Consider the following 19,899-nt stretch of genomic DNA (forward strand, 5'->3'; position numbering starts at 1 on the left):
TGCACACAAACGCCATTTTAATTGCATGGTACTAATTCATGTCGCACAGTAGCTAAATATGACTACCTGATTTTTATTTTGTACAAACCGCAAATAATTTTTATATTAAATAAATTAATCAGATGATCGAGTAAGCATACTTTATTTCAAAATAGTATCGAACATGATGGGATTAAAGCATAATGTTTATTCTTTTATTACAACGTGAAATAAAGTACAAGCGTTTTGTCGCGAGAGAGCGCTTCACTCCTCTCACGCAAGTATAATAAAGAGAGAGATATGTATCATATATATAATAAATATAGGATGTCTCAGAAGTCGCACCTTTCGTTGCACCTTTGTTGCACTACAGAAATGAAAAGGTAAGTCAAGAGGAATGACAATTGTTCATTACAAATTCTTAAATCATTTCTACATTAAAATAAATTTTGTTTATAACAAGCTTCAAAGTTTTGATAACGTAAGTGATAAAATCTGTTTATTCGAATAGTTTTAAACTTGCTTTTTTAACGAGTTACAAAAAATTATAATTTGAAGCTTAAGGATTGAGCAAATCTAATTTTGAAAATAAAAAAGGACCTAATATGGAAATGGTTCTTGTTAAAAGAAGATTGTTGCCAACTTTACGGAAGTATTCACAGTCGAGAAGTTTCAGGACATCCTGTATATACATAGGTGTACATACATGCGCTCGAGTATGTATTGAAGCGAAAGGGAGATGAATGAGCGAAAGAGAGAGAGAGGGAAAGAAAGGTACGTGCTCGGGGAAGAGTGGAGTCCGGCTCGTTAGAGAAGGAGTCGTGATAAGAGCGAGGGAGAAGCGGGTACGAGAGAAACGGACGGACGGGCAGACGGACGAGGAAGCAAGAAAGAACGAAACAGCGGCGCATGCCGTAGCCACGGCCCCCGACTCGCACTCCTAAACTCGTGCAGAGAACCCCGTGTCGGTCGAATTTTAATGGCGGCTGATCCCGACTCCGCCGTTTGCAGTGTTGTGTTGTGGTGAGGTGACACGCACGCATCCGCTCGGCGCTCGCGCACGGGCGCCGACGTATGATATCGGGACGATACGCGTTCATCGCGGATCATCATCCGGCGGCGGCGATCCCCGGGGCGGTGCTGTGCGTGCAGCAGCGGCGGCGGCGGCGGCGGTGGTGGCGACTGACCGTTCGTGGTGGCGACCAGTGCCTCTCCGCGCGAGCCGGGACGGGCCTTCTTTTTCACCATCTGCAGCGAGCATGCCGTACATCCGCGATGTGCCATAGCGACCGCATTGTTCTGCGAGCAGCGTTCCCGCAGCGTGCATCCGCGACGTGCGACGTGCGATCAAGGTAAAAATTTCCGCGAGGTGAGAAAAACGGTGGCGGCCCTGGCGTCTCGCCCGATATCATCGCTCGCGCGCTCCGGGCCCCGAACGCACGCGAGAAGTGCGTCGTGCGGAATCGAAGCTTCCTTTCCATGGCGCATCTCCGCTTCCGTTCCTACTGATTTTTTTCCGCATCTCGGCGACGCGATTTAATTCGTCACCGCGGCCGTGTTTTGGTAGGCGGTGTATCGTGACGGGAATGATATGTGGGGTGGGGAGGGGGGGGGGGAAAGAGGTGGGACGGGGACGGTGGTAGTGGGTATCCTTGCCTTTGTGCGAAGACAGTGGCCTTAGCTGTCAAGTGCAGCTATACGCTGGCTACGCTAATGAAGGGCGGTGCGTGCTTATGGTGTTGCTCGAAATGCGTGGAGCCATCTGCTCCCTCGCCGTCGTGATTTCTTCATTGTTACGGGAGCACAGCGAGTTTCCTATTTACGTTCCTTGGCAATCGTCGACGAGAGGCATCGAACGGAAGCGTGTTGCCAGCGTGTACACGCTATGCGGCGAACAATTGGCGTTTTATTTAGACGTAATTGATATTCTGCATGGTGTTCCATCGCGAGTGATGATCTTTTTTTTTTTTTTATAATGTACCGCGTATAGATTTTACGAGGCTTACTGTGCGTCATTTTCCGCTTTTAAGGTTATTCGAAAACTATCTTAGTGCAGTTCTTTTAATAGCGTTATTGCTTTGTAAAATAGTAAAGAAAATTGGAAGATGCGATATATATTTTTTTTTGTTATATTTAATGTAATAAAATTAACGTGTGTTAAGATAGCAATTGTAAATTAAATATTTGAGTTTGAAGCATTTGAATGTGCGAACAGTTAAGTGATGCATTGTGTATATCCAGTTTAATATAATTTGTCTGCAATGTTTCAGAAGTGCCAGACAATGATCGACATGTCGGTGCCTGGACTTGAGCATAGCTGGTAGTACTGTGTTAACACTGGCTCGCTACCAGCGGCAGGACAAGCACCCTGACACCATACCTTTTACATTTCCTACCCTAGACCTGTGTACGCACTGACGCACACGCTAAGCGTGTGCGCACGTGCTTTGCCAGCTGTCGTGTGCACACCATGAGATTCCTGGGCTTTACCCAGTCATTTCCCAAATCGCCCACAGTGCTGCTGCCCTTTCATCGATTATCCCTCTCATCCATGTCCGTAGCCACATGGTTCCTAGTGATACTGGCGACCGCAGCTATAGACACTCCTGCTAGCACCGTGCCACCGATACAAGACAATAGATCACCGCATATTATAGCGCAATTTCCCACTCTGGAAAATGGACAGCATTATGGACATTTCCCTTTGGACGCCAACGCAACTAGAGAGGGGATTCTGAGATTTAATCATCTCACCGTAGACCCTTCGTCAGGAAGGCTGTACGCAGGAGCTGTCAACAGACTCTTTCAACTCAATTCGAATCTCACATTAGAGGAATATGTCTCGACAGGTTAGTCTTTTTCTTGCTCTGAAATACAATACTATAATACAAGAGAAATAAAAGATGTTCTTTTTTCCAGGTCCGAGACTGGATAATCCTCAGTGTCATGCAACAGGTTGCAATTCAAGGGACATAACTCCTTCTTTAATGAATAATGTGAACAAGCTACTAATTGCCGATCTTGAGCAGAAGATGATATTTGCATGTGGCTCTCTTCTCCAAGGTGCTTGTGAAAAATATAATATGCTCAACATATCCCTTAAACCGGAGTTCCTCCCTCTCAGCGTGGCAGCCAATGACGAGAATTCCTCCACATACGCTTTCATCGGACCCGAGAAGTACAATCCGTGGGGACAGACGAACATACTCTACGTGGGGACAACGTTCACTAATAAAGGGGATTACCGTCATGATGTACCCGCCATCTCCAGCCGAAAACTCGACCGGTTAGATTTCGCCGAGTACACGTTCAACAAACAGTCGATCGTGTACATCGACGTCAAGTATCGCGATCACTTTCTGGTGAAATACGTATACGGCTTTAATGCGAGCGACTATGCGTATTTCGTCCTGGTGCAGAAGCAGTCGTATCTGCCTGAGCAAGAGGAATTGGGATACATCTCCAGACTGGCGCGAAGCTGCATAAGCGACCCTAATTATGACAGCTACACGGAAGTGACGCTGCAATGTATGGTCGATGGTGGGGACGGGAAGTTGTATAATTACAACTTGGTACAAGACGCGAAAGTGGCAGCGGCGGGCAGCGATCTGGCCATGCAACTCGGCATCTCCGTCGGCGATCCTATATTCGTCTCCGTATTTTCACCTAGCAGAGGTATCACAAACGAGCCCCTGCCGCACTCGGCGGTTTGCGTCTACAGCCTGCAGGACATCGAGACCAAATTCAACGAAAATATCCATATGTGTTTCAACGGCAGCATCAAGTATCGGAATATGGGATACGTCAGCGGCCCTATACAGGACGGAAAGTGCCCTACGGCCGGTGTAAGTAAACGATAATCGATCGAAATTAATGTACTAAAAAATACGATTCACTATCATTAATTATTGTTTCATCATTGCAGACCACGGGAAACATTCTCAACTTTTGCGAAGTCGGATTGAAGATCTCGGGCGTATCGCCGATCATAGGCCAAGCCATCCTGCAATTCTCTGATACGTTTGTCACCTCGGTGACTGTTGCGAACACCGAAAGCCACACTGTAGCATTCCTCGGCACGAACAATGGCGTTATCAAGAAGGTTTTGCTTTCCGGAGCCGAGGCATTCGTCTATGAAAGCGTCACCGTTGATAAGGGACAAAAATTATTGCCCGACACATTAATCTCGCCGGACGGCGAATATATCTACGCGCTGTCCACTTCGAGGATATCGAAAGTGAAAGTGGAGCATTGTAGCGGTTACACCAACTGCAGCAGTTGCCTCGATGCGAAGGATCCTTACTGTGGCTGGTGCTCTTTAGAAAAAAGGTAAGCGAATTAAAAGGGTTAATGCATATTTTTTATTCTTGCGAATATCGAATTATTTCTATTATATTTTGCATTATTAAGAGATAATAATAATGTAAAGTTTTGCCGGTCGTTACATTTATTAATAAATTTTTTGGCAATAAAATTAATAAACTGATAAATTTACTAATATAATCTTTCTTGACCGCAGATGTACAGTAAGAGGGGATTGTCAAAAAGCAAGTCGCAGCAGTCCACGATGGTTGTCTTTGGGCACAGGTCAGCAGTGCATCGATTTCGAGCAGGTTTTGCCCGACCGAATGCCCATTAATCAGATGACCACGGTGCAATTAACAATTAGAACTTTGCCCGAATTACCAGCGGGCGCTAATTACAAGTGCGTTTTTGGTAATGCTGAGCCAATAGACGCACTGATGACCGGTTTCGGACTTTCCTGTCCCACGCCACCTGTCATGGAGAGGCCCAGTATCCCCGAGGGCGCCGATCACGCGCTCGTGCCGCTGTCTGTGCGCTCGAGCGAGACGAATAAGGATTTCGTTTCGCGTAACTTTGCATTTTTCGACTGTTCGAGACACACTGTGTGCACCGAGTGTGTAAAGTCGCAATGGGCGTGCAGCTGGTGCGTCTACGACAACAAGTGCACCCACAACACTAGTTGTCAGGGCATCATATTGGGCGAAAACGTAAGTCTTGTATAATTTATTTTGTTTTGTATGTATCAAGATTTTTTTTTATTAAACTTTAGAAGGATTTTCTTGCAATTTTTTGTTTCTACAGTTTTTGCTAACTTTTTTTACATCATAAAAACTTTGCTCTGCAAAATAACACATTAAATTATTCTGAAAGTTTTCTAGATTTTTTTAATGAAAATAAAATTTTTTTTTAAACTGGAAAACTTTCTGAACAATTTAATACATGTTTAATGCTCGTTTTAAAATTTGATCTTTGACTTTAAAACGTTTTGCTGCCATCTAAATATTAATTGCAGTTAAATTTATAATATTACACAAGTCAATGAAAATTTGTGAATTTATTTATCATAATTAGATGTAAAATGAATATACTTCTGTTTAATTTCAGCAAAAGCAAGTCAATCTAGCCGCGCATGGCGCGCAGTACTGTCCGAGATTCGTGGAACGCAAGGAACCATTGATGCTACCGAATAGCGTACCCAAAGAGATAGTGCTCGAGGTGGAGAACCTGCCGCATCCGCAGGTAGGCCACAGTGGCTTTCAGTGCATCGTCAGCATCGAGCATGCCAATCTGAAGGTGCAGGCGCGCGTGGACAGCAGTCGTTTTATCGTGTGCGACAAGACCGTGTACTCGTACGAGGAGACCACCGGCAAATACGAGGCCGAGGTGACGGTCGTCTGGAACACGAATCACCATGTGGACAAGACCACGATAATTTTGTACAAGTGCGAGGTGCTCGGCTCGCATCGCGAGCACGCGGATTGTTCCCTGTGCGTGACGCGGGATGCTCGGTACGAGTGTACTTGGTGCGGAAACAGTTGCGTGTACCGGCACTCGTGTCTGCAGTCGCCGTTCACCGAGTGCCCGAAGCCGCGGATAGACATGATCAAGCCGCTGAGCGGACCGATCGAGGGCGGTACGCTGGTGACGATCGAGGGCAGCAATCTCGGGCTGAAGGAGAGTGACGTGGAGGGGAAGATACGCATCGGTAACACCCCGTGCAACCTGGTGGACTACGAAGTGTCGGTGCGCATCGTTTGCCGCACCGGCCGGCACGAGGCCACGGACGCGGCGACCGTTGTGGTGGGGAACGACGCCGGATTCACGGAGAGCGCGGTATTGTTCAATTACAAGGACATACGCTTGTCGGGCGTGTATCCGTCGGTTGGACCGCAGAGCGGCGGGACGCAGCTGGCCATCACCGGTAAGTATCTGAACATCGGTAGTACGATATCGGCGTATCTGGACGAGCTGCCGTGCCACGTGAACGCGACCCAAGCGAGCAGCACGAGGCTGACTTGCGTGACGAGCAAGTCCGGCCGTGTCAGACGGATTCACAGGTTGACGCTGAGCATCGACGGCGCGAATCGCACTCTCGCGGAAAATCCGTTCAATTACACCCACGATCCCACCATCATGGAAATCAAGCCGTTGAGAAGCTTCGCGTCGGGCGGTCGCATGATCACCGTGCACGGAACGAATCTGGACACGATTCAAAAGCCCGAGATGGAGGTTTACTTCGACAACGAGTTGCTGCCGGTGAACAGAACCGTCTGCACCGTCCTGAATCCCACGCAAATGGAATGTCCGAGTCCGAGCGTCGCCAAGAGATTCACGTCGATCCGACGCAGTGAACGCTCGGCAGCCACCAATGCTCAGGGCACCTCGTCGCCGCACTCGTTGAGGCTGAAGGAGTCCCAGCTGTCTCTCAAGATCGCCTTCGTGATGGACAACGTGGAAAGCGTGAGGGATCTGGAGAAGCATTTTCAAAGTCTGCGCAACCGACTGTACTACGTCGAGGATCCGAAATTCTTCCCGTTCCCGCAGAACGTCAAGCTTTACAAAGGCGACACGCTGGTGATCGAGGGCGAGAATCTCAATTACGCCAGCGACGAGTCCGACGTGAACGTCACCGTGGGCATCATGCCCTGCAACGTCACCTCCCTCGCGCACACGCAGTTGGTCTGCACGCCGCCGGATCAGCAGCCCGCCGACACCGACGAGCTCGGCATCAAGACCGAGAGCGGGTTGCCGCTGGTGGTGGTGCGCGTCGGTCGCAGCTTACGCTTTCCCATCGGCTTCTTGCGCTACGAGGTGATTAAATCGTATCCGATACCGCCGGAAGCGATCGCGGGCATCGCCGCGGGCACCTTCGGTCTCATCTTCCTCTTCGTGCTGGTGCTGGTGATCTATCGGCGTAAGAGCACGCAGGCGGAGCGCGAATACAGGCGCATACAGATACAGATGGACACGCTGGAGAGCAACGTGCGGATGGAGTGCAAGCAGGCGTTCGCCGAACTGCAGACGGATATGACGGATTTGACCGCGGATCTCGAATCATCCGGCATACCCACCCTCGATCACAAGAACTACATCATGAAGGTGTTCTTCCCCGGAGTGATAGATCATCCGATATTGAACGATCCGCGCTCGCGCAGCAACATCTCGCGGACCAACTACGACGCGGCGATGATACAGTTCGAGCAGCTCGTCAACAATAAGTATTTCGTGCTGACGTTTATAGAAACCCTGGAGGCTCAGAAGGACTTTAATATCAGGGACAAGGTGAACGTCGCCTCCTTGCTCATGGTGGTTCTAATGGGTAAGATGGAATACGCCACTGACATCCTGATGAATCTGCTGCTGCGACTGATCGACAAAGCGGTGAACACGAAGCATCCGCAACTGATGCTGAGAAGAACAGAATCCGTCGTGGAGAAGATGCTCACGAATTGGATGGCGCTTTGTATGTATAATTATCTAAAGGATTACGCCGGCTCGTCTCTATTTCTGCTGTTCAAGGCGATCAAACATCAGATCGAGAAGGGACCGGTGGACGTGATCACGCACGACGCGAGATACTCTCTGTCGGAGGAGAGGCTTCTGCGCGAGCAGATCGAGCACACGATCGTCACGCTGCACGTGGTGCAGGACGATCTCGACGAGAAGATACAGTGCAAGGTGTTGGACTGCGACACCATAAGCCAAGTGAAGTCGAAGATCCTCGACGCGTTGTACAAGAATACTCCGTTCTCACTCAGGCCGTCCGTACACGACGTCGATCTGGAGTGGCGGCACGGTCGTGGCGGTCACCTGACTCTCCAGGACGAAGATCTCACGACCAAGTGCTGCGGCGAGTGGAAGAAGATCAACACGCTGGCGCACTACGGCGTCAAGGAGTCGGCGGTGATGTCGTTGATCCCGCGGCAGAACGACGGCTTCTCCGTGGCGTGCAAGCCGCCCTGCCACAACTGCAAGCCCTCGCATTACCATCCGCAGCAGCAGCAACCGCCGATCCATCCGCATCATCCGCCGCACCATCACCTACATCGACACTCAAATCACTGTTCGTCCACGCATCTTCCATCCACGCCCAATCACGGGCTGATCAGTCCTGTAATGTACAATCATCCCGTGAGCGGCTTGTACTTCGACTCGCAGCACTCGCCGCCGATCATAACGGCGAACGGCGACGTCGAAAGCGGCCACGGCGGCAATCAACGGCTGTATCATCTGGTGAGGCCTATCGAAGACGTGCACTATCCGCCCGGTTTAGGCTTCACCGGCAGCAGCAAGCATCACCATCCCGAACGGACGCACAAAGCGATCCCGGAGATATTCCTCACGCGATTGCTGTCGACGAAGGGCACTGTGCAGAAGTTCGTCGACGATTTTCTAAACACCATTCTGACCGCGAACGAGGCGCTGCCCAGCGCGGTCAAATGGCTGTTCGATCTCCTCGACGAGGCCGCCAAGCAGCACGGCATCGTTGACCCGGAGGTGCCGCACGCGTGGAAGTCGAACAGCCTGCCGCTGCGATTCTGGGTGAACTTTATCAAGAATCCGGATTTCATGTTCGACATCAACAAGTCCACGACGGTGGACTCGAGTCTATCCGTGATTGCGCAGACGTTCATGGACTCGTGCTCGATGACGGAACACAGACTGGGCAAGGACTCGCCGTCTAACAAGCTGCTCTTCGCTAAGGACATACCGCACTATCGCGAGAAAGTGGGTCGATTCTACACGGAGGTGCAGAGACTGCCGCAGATCACCGACCAGGAAATGTCTAGTGCCATGCAGCAACTGAGCGCGTCTCACGCCAACGAGTTCGACGTGATCGCGGCGCTGAAAGAGCTCTACATCTATGTCAGCAAGTATTATGAACAAGTGAGTAGCCGCCGTTCATACTTCATCCCTTCCCTCTCGTTCTCTCCGTGTAATCTCGCTCGTGAAATTCTTTTCAGATCCTAGAGGCCTTGGAGACAGATGCGGGCTGTCGCAAACTACACCTAGCTCATAGACTAGAAAACGTAGCGTGCACGCTCGAGGGAGAAGAGACCAGTGCCTGCTGACATACCCTCCTCACTTCCATCCCAGGACCCGTCAACCTCTCCAGAAACACTGACTAGTGCCTCCACTTCATGCATCAGCTACACCTCGTTACATATGTACAAATATTACACATTACAACACACTGTGTGAATAACAATGCCGTAAAAAGAAAAAAAGAAAAGGTACACGCGATTTCGTTAGGGCTAGTCAGGCGATAGGTCACGGGATTATAGACAGTCCTCGTGGTAGTATTTTACCGTCTTTACGTGTTGGCCATACCGAAATACGCTTGTAAACATGTATGGATATTGGTAGGCGATGTACGCGTCTCCGATCCTTAAACTACGACGCTGGACAGACGCCGGTTTTGAATCTCTCTAGAAAAAGAAAAAACAAATGAACAAGATCACTTCGTGTGAATTCATGTGAATCTCAATTAATTCGTAAGATATTTTTTTCGCCATTGTTGTTATTGTAGTATATAAGTGAGGAGATTCAGTTGCTTTAACTAATTAAGTAATTTTTTTTTTTTAATTCTTTACTCTCTATATTTTAGAATATTGATGCAAGCATCGTCGCCCTTTTTCCCCTCCCCTCTGTCGAGACTCCTTTGAGGATCCGAGACGTGGATCGGTGCAAATACTTATTAGGGAAGAAATTTAAAGTGTAAATTTTACGGCCGATCTGATATCTATACGTGTATACGTAAATACGGAATACATAACATAAAGTAAAAAAGTAACATGTCTAATGATAAGTGAGAGAAAGCCATAGTGTCCACCAGACTGTCTGTACGGGAGTGACGTACGGCAGCGAGTAGTCTGTGATCCGAGCACGAGTGGCTATGCCTACTATCTTCATTATGATACATATAATTATTAATATGTTATATATATTATATATATATATACATGAAAAAAAAATATATATATATAAAGCAAAGAATCATGCGCAACACACCTCTACGGATTGTAGTGAGCTAGTTAGAGAGGGACTATATGTATTATAAGTTGGGGGAGCGTTACGCACTCTTATATATAATTCAGAGACAGAGTAACAGATAATATTAAATTAAGGCGATTAAAGTATAACGTTAAAAAAAAAAAAAATTTAAGAGTTAAAAGTTATAAGAGCAGCTCAGTCTACTCTAGGCCTATCTACGTATATCGTGTGCGTTCAAACAAAGAAATTTCTGTCCTTAATTATTATTATTTTTTTTTTGTACATTATTTTACTTCTCTGAGTCTCTCTGTATCTGCTATACACAGTATGAAGTGCTGTTGCTATAATTTTAGAAAGGCCATTTTGTGGAGCATCTAATAACTTTATCTTGTATGTATTATTATATTATTATGTTATTATTATTATTATTATTATTATTATTATTATTATTATCGGTTATTAATTATTATTTCTTTATTATTGTCTATATAATTATTAATGCTACTCTTTAATTATGGTTATAAATGTATTGTTAGGGATAACGGACACAGATGCAAAACGAAACGGACCTTTTTTTTTATACTGTCTACGCGAGAATATTATAGACTGTTTCAATCAATAGTGAAGTTCTGTATTTGTTGATTGCGTTTTGGCCGAAATTTACGTAACTCTTACCGCAATATGTACCTCAGACACTCGTCGTGACACAATGACACGCGATATTCTTTGAAAAATCATAACTTACTTATTTTTAATTAACATAAGACTGGCAACTTTTTTTTAACTCGCATTTATTTTTTTTTTTACTACTTTTTTTAGAAACATTTTTTTTGCGTTGTGTAACACCAGTGAAAAAAAAAAAAAAAAATTAGGTGACAATTGTTATACTCGGTAGCTACTGCCAAGTTTCTGTTCCCATGCGCTTTTGCGAACTGTCGATCCGTTCAGCCAATGTAAACTCATCGTTCAATCGAGACGTGACGAAGTTTGATCGATGAGTTGTTGGCGTAGGTCCAGGGAGGCTGGGGACGTGCTCATACTCTTGTACTTAATAACGCCGTGTCGTGTAATTTCAATTATATTCCAGGTCCCCAGACTCCCCGCATTCGCGACCAACAGCAAACCTATGTATTCTCTCTATTATGTGTACATCGTATTTATTTATATTACGGAGGATAAATTTATAGCTCGATCGCGAATGTACGTCAATCTGTGCTAACTGTGAATTTTTACACTTTATCACGTATACGTCCCTTCGTATCGGATTGTATGAATATTATATCTGTATGTCTGTTTTGCTTTTATGCAAAAGTATGTCTCGGTATGTGTGCCATCTGTTTCGACGCGGTGAGAGATTCGTTCGCCTCGCCGGTGTCGCGCGATAATATACATGCTTTTATATTTGCGATCAATTTTTGCGATATTAATCATTATTTTATTGTGAAAAGTGACGCTTCGCTCTCGATTTCATTAATGCGAAACGAACGAATCTAGGCGCCGCTTGATGCAGTCTTCCCCAAATGAGATTAAAACGACGATTTCGTTGGATGGAACTTTCAATATTGATTATTATCGCGCAGCATTTCGTACGTATTTTCTACGTATGTAGTTCAACGTTCGCGGAGGTGCCATGCTTTCGTCTGCGAACGCGACATCTCAAATCGTACATAACGTTTATGTATATATCTTACCCGTGAAATATGCGATTATATTTCCAGTGAAATTCGATATACGCAAACATTCAATTAAGCTTTCTGTAACGAATTTCGAATCGGTATCGAAATCCGCGCGAGATGAATAAAATAACGAAAGTAGATTTATACGCATGACGAAGAAGTTTGTACGGACGCGATGAAATGCGAAGGGAATTGCACTTCGTTCGTGTCCTGTATTTGAAAGTATCATACTTTTCGGTTTTCACTTTACACTAAACAATGTAAACCGACATTTATTATTTAAAAAAAGAAGAAAGAGATTTGTATTTAAGAATTATATACGTACATGTATATAAATTATGTGTAGAGAGGAGGAGAGAGAAACGCGTGCTGAGAATGAAATGCCGTTGTGCACGTGTTGCGACGCAGTGATTACAGGCGTGTTAGAAAGAGAATGACATAATCGACACAAGCACTGCCGTATTAACGTTGTTTTAGAGCTCGTGAAGGAAATACAACGACAGGGAATCGCCGTAACTACAAGTCCTACACATGACAAACGTCCTTCGTAATTTTAAAGAGGAGAGGAATAGAGTATATACACTTTTTCATTTCGTTTATTGTCACTGCCATATTTCGCATTTAAAAGCGAGGCTGTATCGCCGAGCCACTGTATTGTGTTGCGATAGCGTTTCGCCAACACAAATGTAGACTATATGCGTTTTCCCGCGAGAAGATCGCGAGGAAGGCCAAAAACTTCGTCTTGTATTCTAATCGCACGTTTGCCGTTTGAATGCAATTGTCGTAGGTTTGCGTTATATTGTATTTAGCGCGCGTGGCAGTTAGCTCTAGCGTTAAATGTGTGGCGAGAATACGGGCGTTCCATTGCATTTGAATATACATATTGCGTGCCGTACAGATTGACGTACACGGGTGAAGACCACACATGTGCGCACATATTCGTATACACACGTTTCTCGTCGCTATCATCGGATGCCAATTGGGCCTCCCGACAAGCGCGCGCAGGACGTTTAAATTTTTTTTTTTTTTTTTTTTTTTTTTTTCCCCGTGACGTTCAGTTCAGGAAGACACTCGGACGCGAGATTTTCGTGCAGTGTGTGAAGTATATATCTCGGGCAACGTTTGAGCGCAATCTCCCATATAGCGTCACTATACTTTATGAGTGTACAAGTGCTTGCGATTCTGTCGCGTTGGAAATCATTTTGGAAAAAAAAAGAAGAAGAAGATGCTTTATCTGTTTTTCTGCGATTTTCATATTTAATTCACACCGCTTGAATTAAAGGTGGAAAAGCCCTGAGCTACGAAACGCAATAGAGGGACGCGACAGAGTTTCCTAGCAAGTTGTACTTGTCGAAAGTCGACTCCATCCATCTGAAAAGCTTGTCAATTCCGCATTCAACGTATGTAATTATAACGTAATGGACTGAAGGAGCGAGAAAGGGGTGATTCGCGGCGGCCGTGGGGCGATTAGTGTGTTACACACACACACACAGACACACACACACACATGCTTCGTAGTATATAGATAAATCATGAACATTGTGTCGAGTTAAGATTACTCTTTGTTAAGCTTCGAGGAGAGAGGATGGGGGGTGATCCCGACAATTTTCCCCATAAGGACACTTCTCTTGTATATTCTCGGATCGGGAAGGCGCCGTTTGGAAACGGCGTGCGTATTCGCGCCGCTATTTTCGCAAAGGTACGATTAGATGGACCTCCCCTTTCGTCCGGCAATTATTGCCAACAATAGTATTGTTCTGAATGTCAGCAATAATTGACCAGCAAGAGCGAAGCATCGACGCGCCATTGTCCGATCTTGATTCTCTCAGCGTTTGCGAAAACGCATCTCCGGCAGCAGAGTGTTACGAAAATTGCCTGGGAAAAAAAAAAAAAAAAAAAAAGGTGAAGAAAACATGTATTACATTGATCAATTCTGTGTGCCACTAAACGTACCTTGGGGAAGCGCCTATGCTCTCCTTCATTCATTAAGATAAGAGCGCGGCTGCACGACAATTTGCGTGCAATACGCTCGCTGCGCGTGTGTGCGTATGTATGTGCGTATGTGTTATATTGTGTATGTATCTCTCCACATGTGTGCGCGTGCAACCCTTCCCCCTTCCTCTTCACGAATAGCCCTCTTCTTTCCTCCCCTCATTGTACATAGTACTCTTCAGCCCCCCATCCCGCGCACGAGTAGACCTTAAGTGATACTCGAGAAAACGAAATGACTCTTGCCAAATTTTCAATGGGACGTAGGGACAAACGACTAATTGCATTTGAAAAATCGTAAAAAAAAAAAAATATATTGGTATTATAAATGACTCGTATCGTTATCTCTTCGTTATTTCGCCCACCCGCAATCTCTCAGCTGTACAGACTACTATTTAGCCTTACGATTCGGACACGATGGACTGTGTTGTGCATCGTCTTGATAATCATTATTGCATACGTAAGAAAGATCACGAACTTGTCTAGAACTTGTTTTCAATATGAGTCATTATAATTTCATTATCATTCTCATATCCACGGTAGATACACGGAGATGGTCGATTTTTTTTTTTCTTTGCTCGTGGACAGGTTCAAAATTTTTTTCTGCCTTTGTAAAGTAAAGATTTATTGTAATTGGACAGGCACGATATAGCTACATGCCCATGTAAAATCACAGCTCGCTGATGCGCTAAGATCTAAATATTGTTATTATAAATAATGGATATACGTGAACTCTTTTTAAGAATACACTATCCAAAAAGTCGTCAAGTCGTGTTACGCAAGTCGTTATATTAATTTCGAGTTCTTGTATATTTCACAAACTATACCCAGCTCCCGCATTCGCGGGCGGCGCACGAAATTTATATGTATATCTTGTATACAGTAGAACGCGTTATAGTTTTCCACTGTGCATTTTTCAACTAACATCAATTTCCGACGTCGGTGTCGTGTCGTCACACCAGTAATAAATTGGCGTACTCCGATACGCTTTGATTTCGGTCACGAAATTGTGTATATGCGATATATAACAGTACAATTAATATGCAATCTTGAGATATGTGAAGTTTGTATAATTTTATCGCTTTCCTTTTATAAATATCTCAATAAAAAAGTATTAAAGAACGATCTATTGTATATTTACATTAAAACTGTGTCAACGCAGACTTGTATTACGAACGATATTACGTGTGTAATAATTATTAGCGATAGTAATATTATGTCATTATTTTCTACATACTTAATATTTTTGTAATAATAATGCGAAAGCTTAAAGATAACAAATTTACATGGCACGTTTGTACAATTATTAATAAATTGTATAATATGGAATTGTATTTATATAGGCAGTAAGAAATTCAGACACTACACAAAGGCCCAATTGTATTAATATCGATTGAATGTAATTCGAGATTAAACTTCAATATAAATACACACTAGTAGTATCGTCTATTTAGGATTTCTCTCTTCGTCATAAAGGGACGCGATTCTTATTTCTCTTGCTCTTATTGATCGTACGAAGATACATTCATAAAAAAGTTGATAATAAAAATTGTGTCGCGCCACTTTTCAACAGATTAATAAAATCATTTACAAAACAATTTCATCAATAAAAAAGATTGCTCCAAATTATTTTTATAAAATATACGTTACTTATGTTTTGTTCACTCTTTTTCGCAACTTACTCTAGCAATTCACTCTGCTCCTGATTTTATCTTATATAATAACGATTTGTCTTGAGAAGATTTGGCTGAGGACAATGCAAGCGAACTGGATGAAGAGCTTTTTGAACTTGTGGCACCAGTCGCATTCCGTTTGTCTTGTTTAGCTTTCTTCATCATATCTTTCAGTCTTTTATCTGCACTTATAATATGGATGTTTGGTACCACTGCCTTAGTTCCACTGCCTATAAAAATTAATAATTTAGTTGAGCGATGTAATTTAATTTTATACGTCACATGCATTATGTTCACACTTACTTGAACTGGGCTTTTTCTGCTCTTTAGATTTGCTTTCTATCACAGTCTTTGGCGAACTTCTTTCTTTCGATACCTAATTAGAATACGTAAGAAAGTATAACAGCTGCGTCAATATCACACAGGCAATAACAAATTAATAATACAAAATATCAGTCAATGCAAAATAATAGAAAATAATATCATTTTCATTCATTACCAGCGTAAATAAATAGATGACGATTAAGTAGTGAATCAATAATCATACATTTTTTTTAAATTAAATGTTAAATGACTTTATAGAATGCAAGCTTTGCATAAGAAAATTATTACATAAATGTGGGTGAATACACACACCTGAGACTTTGAACAGTTAGAGCAATACCACATTTGCTTCGGCACATCTATCTGTGAATCCAAAATATGTGGAACATGACATTCCTGATGATACAAAGAATGACACTCTTGACATTCTACAAGTCTATTTCTTGCGCCGACATCCATCCCTTTGCAAATGACACACGTGAGATCATCTTCTAAAATCTCCAATGCTAGTGTCTCGTCTGTCTGAAGGATATCCGGTGGTGTGTCGCGTGCTGGCAGATTAACAGGTGAACTATTCTTGCTCGATTTACTCGAGTGCTTAGACGAGCTTTTGCTTTTTTTACTACTACTGCTACTGTGATCGCTCAATACTGGTTCTTCCATCATGTACTAAAAAGTAAACAATAGAATTAGAAGGTCTACTAATTAATAGAGAATTTATCTATCTACCTATTTTATTAGGAAGAAAAATTTAGATTATTTCTGAAATAGATATTTTCTACTAATGATATGGAGTACCTTTTTATGTAGCACATTGGAGAGCATTTTGGATGGTCCATATTTCTGCTTAATTGCTTCATCTAGCAGAGCTCTCAGCTGCTCTGCAGAGTCCTTGTTAGTGGAATGCAAGAGACGCAACCCCTGTGTGAATTGTGGATCCAATTCTAGTTGAGTCATTCTTCAGAATCTCTATTTCTTTCCAGTTGTATGACTCTCTCTCTCTTTCTTTGTAGAACTACTGTATAAAAATTTTACATAATTACAACAAAGAAATGCAACTCTACAACAATCAGGTTATGTCCAGATACAAAAATATATAGACTGCAAGATAAGCTTAAATTATATTATATTAATTTCACAAGAATGAACAACAAACTGCCTCTTTTTTATATTTTATATAAAAAGTGCCGTTCGAAGAAAGATAAAAAGTCCACTCTCTCTTGTTTTTACTTTACATATCGATATTTACTCTTATATTAAACTGCGCCACACGTTTGTCGTTTAACCTGCGAGATCCAAATATGCACGTTAAATAATACTTGGAATTATATCATATATATTTTTTTGTACATCTATCTGTAAAACATATTTTTTTGCATTTTTATGCTTTTGAGCATTTTTTCATCTTATTATATTAATAAATAAATACATTATATATTTACAAAATTTTCAAATTCTTGAAAATATAGATTTTCTTTGATAGAAATTAATATAAAAAGGTATGAAAAATAATACATTTAAAAATTTGTGTTATTTCGAAATTTAGATCATGTTATTTCTATCGAATCGTGTTCCAATATCGAGGATTTGCATTTCGTTTTTCGATAATTGTATTCGCAACTTACTTTAGCTTAGTTTATCTTTTTTTACATTGTCCTAATACAGTGCCGGTTTATCGGAGTTTGCTGAAACGCCGGATGACTGCACGTGTTCGATGTTGATCAATAATCGAGTTTATCGTCGGATTATCACGCTCTTCCTCCTGGCCTAAATTTTAAAAATACCGCCGGACGCCAAGCATAAGGCTAGCCGTACGACACCTACGAGCCCATTGCACTCGCCAAGAACTCGGAGAATGTAGGAATATCGTTCACACAAGCTCCTGTTTGCCCTGTATGTATTCCAAATTTAATTTCGCGGAGCTTTGATTCGTGAGGCAATTTTCGGTGCGCAATAAGATAAGAAAAGCAGGGCCGCTTCCTTACAATATTCTCTGTCAGTGTTCGGTGGAATTCAATCACCGTCGACAGACGCAACGGGCCGAAGTGGGCATTCGGGTGGCATCGTCGCGCGATCAAGAGGTGACGAGAAGGCGAAAATATAACCAAAGAAAGACCAAAATAGTAACCCTGCGGGCGACGGTGCGACGAGCGTGGATTTCTCGCGCGACCGATGGCGCATGCGCGCCAGGACAGTACGCGCGTCCCGTTTCCGCTGTACAGCGTCGCATCATCGCGTCCTCGTCTGGCGTTCAGGCGGCACGCTTCAAGCAACGTCGTCGAACTTTCGACGGCAGTTGGCAGCCGTGCGTAAAAGAAATAAATAATCAAAGCGACCATGAAGTGACAAATAAAGTCGGGAATAGAGAGAACAATGCTCGCGCGTACGACGGGCAAGGTGGATATTCAGCTCGTGTAGTAAGCGTGCGTTCGAACCGCCGTTGATACGGATCCGCGCTTTCGACGAGCACCTCGTGGTGTAAACGCGCTGCGCACCGCCGCTGCTCCGCCACCGCCGCAGCCGCAGCAGCAGCAGCAGCAGCCGCGCGCGACACAGCAGCAGCAGCCGGAGAGGCGCGCTATGCGCTTACCGTGGAGGCGAGGGTGACATTTAGGATATTTTTCCGCACGGTGCGACGGGACTTATCAACGGTGCAGCCTCCAGCCAGTTTGGCCGCTAACGTATCGGCCGTCCGGGCCGCGACAGCCGGATCAGCCTCCGCATCCAGGTGGTGGCCTCAGCATCCCCAGCCACGGTGAAGCTAAATACGCGAGACAGAGACTCGCACTCTCGTCGCTCACACATATTTGTAACGTTGCTCTACGAAAAGTGACTACATAGCAGTGTCGAAGATCATGAAAAAACTCGTGGGAGACTTCTAGTGAACGCGTGTGACTTTCAGTGTGGACCTGACCGGTCGACGTGCATCTGGCCATTAACCTCTTGCCATACACAGACCAGCGCGTCGTGGACGCTAGTGCTAGTGGCCATGCCTCTGACTTTTCCACTGTACAGCAGCAGCAAGGTTTGACACACTCGGTCATCCAGCTTTCAGCCATGAAAACCGAGAAAAAGCCCAACGAGCCCAGCTGTTGTCAACCTAATACGGTTGTCAAGGATGAGACTGACGCCGACCCTGTCAAGATTAAAGAAGAGGGTGCAGGCACCAATGATGATACAACTGGAGAGGATACCACAGAATGTCCAAGAGATCCTTGTTTGGATCCATCTAACGGTGAAGGTACAATGTCGGGGGAGAATCAGAACACAAATGGGAATCAGCCACTTCTGAATTCGGTTAAGCAAGAAGGAGATCCTAATAATCCCACTGACGATCTACCTGGTAAGCGTTTGTTTTTGTAATGTTGTATCTCAGAGTTCTCACTGCTTCGTGTATTGATTGGTGTTTACGTATCAATGTATACTTGTCTTTCTTTTGCTCGCATATCTTATATTAGATTAATCAAATTATCTTTTTTGCTGTAGATTATAGTGGAAATGTTATTACAGCGGAAAGCATTCAGCCACTTGTTAGTAATGTTGTGGGAAAGCAAATGGGAACCGGTTCGACCAGTGGGGAGGCTCAATATATGCAGCAGCAGAGTCAGATTTTTGTATTTTCTACGACATTAGCGAATAAAGGCGCAGATGCAGTGTTGAGAGGCGATTTTCATTCAATTATTGCTTATCATTGTGCACAACCAGGCACTAAAAAGTTTTTGGAGGTATTATACGCAACATATAATATTATATTGATAATATTGTAGACTATTACATGAGCAGTTTATTGCAACAGTTACGTTATGTTAAGCTTTCAAAATTCTGCACAATTTTCTATTAAAATAATACGAACATGTAACATTAATTTGTATTATTCTTCAGTCGTTTATAATTTATCTTTATTTAATTCACACAAAAACGGCTCACGTAAAGTATTTGTTTCAATAATTCTGTTCTAT

At 43.9% G+C, this 19,899-nt stretch overlaps 3 protein-coding genes across 8 annotated transcripts in view; 2 read left to right on the plus strand and 1 right to left on the minus strand.

Annotated features, from left to right (window-relative positions):
• The first annotated feature begins 496 nt into the window (after nucleotides 1-496).
• Nucleotides 497-13,866, plus strand: PlexB (plexin B). Of its 2 annotated transcripts, none has more exons than XM_012378840.2 (7): nucleotides 497-1,331; nucleotides 2,250-2,828; nucleotides 2,899-3,824; nucleotides 3,905-4,308; nucleotides 4,499-4,991; nucleotides 5,389-9,171; nucleotides 9,249-13,866. In XM_012378840.2, the coding sequence occupies exons 2-7, from the start codon at nucleotides 2,450-2,452 to the stop codon at nucleotides 9,354-9,356; spliced, it is 6,093 nt and encodes a 2,030-aa protein (XP_012234263.1). In that variant the 5' UTR covers nucleotides 497-1,331; nucleotides 2,250-2,449; the 3' UTR covers nucleotides 9,357-13,866. The 2 variants fall into 2 exon arrangements, with proteins under 2 accessions (XP_012234263.1, XP_012234264.1); XM_012378841.2 differs by lacking the exon at nucleotides 497-1,331 and adding an exon at nucleotides 1,588-1,895.
• A 1,455-nt stretch (nucleotides 13,867-15,321) lies between these two features.
• LOC105679071 (integrator complex subunit 12-like) lies at nucleotides 15,322-17,781 on the minus strand. 4 transcript variants are annotated; one of them, XM_067348657.1, is made up of 5 exons: nucleotides 17,566-17,781; nucleotides 16,739-16,955; nucleotides 16,253-16,609; nucleotides 15,920-15,992; nucleotides 15,322-15,846 (listed from the first exon to the last, which is right to left on the minus strand). In XM_067348657.1, exons 2-5 carry the CDS (start codon nucleotides 16,895-16,897, stop codon nucleotides 15,635-15,637), a joined length of 801 nt encoding a protein of 266 aa, XP_067204758.1. In that variant the 5' UTR covers nucleotides 16,898-16,955; nucleotides 17,566-17,781; the 3' UTR covers nucleotides 15,322-15,634. The 4 variants fall into 4 exon arrangements, with proteins under 4 accessions (XP_067204758.1, XP_067204757.1, XP_012234274.1 ...); XM_067348656.1 differs by having other exon boundaries at nucleotides 16,739-17,226; XM_012378851.2 differs by having other exon boundaries at nucleotides 16,739-16,958; nucleotides 17,566-17,735.
• Nucleotides 17,782-18,095: 314 nt separating this feature from the next.
• lgs (legless) overlaps nucleotides 18,096-19,899 on the plus strand; it is an 8,137-nt gene continuing 6,333 nt past the window's right edge. Inside the window, exons 1-2 of one of the 2 annotated variants that reach the window (XM_067348569.1) lie at nucleotides 18,096-19,283; nucleotides 19,427-19,665. In XM_067348569.1, coding sequence (XP_067204670.1) covers nucleotides 18,998-19,283; nucleotides 19,427-19,665 — 525 coding nt within the window. In that variant the 5' untranslated portion in view covers nucleotides 18,096-18,997. The remainder of the gene's footprint in view (nucleotides 19,284-19,426; nucleotides 19,666-19,899) is intronic. The other variant, XM_067348571.1, reaches the window with a different exon arrangement.

This window comes from Linepithema humile, chromosome 2 (assembly GCF_040581485.1).
Source record: "Linepithema humile isolate Giens D197 chromosome 2, Lhum_UNIL_v1.0, whole genome shotgun sequence".
In the NCBI taxonomy this organism is placed as follows: domain Eukaryota; kingdom Metazoa; phylum Arthropoda; class Insecta; order Hymenoptera; family Formicidae; genus Linepithema; species Linepithema humile.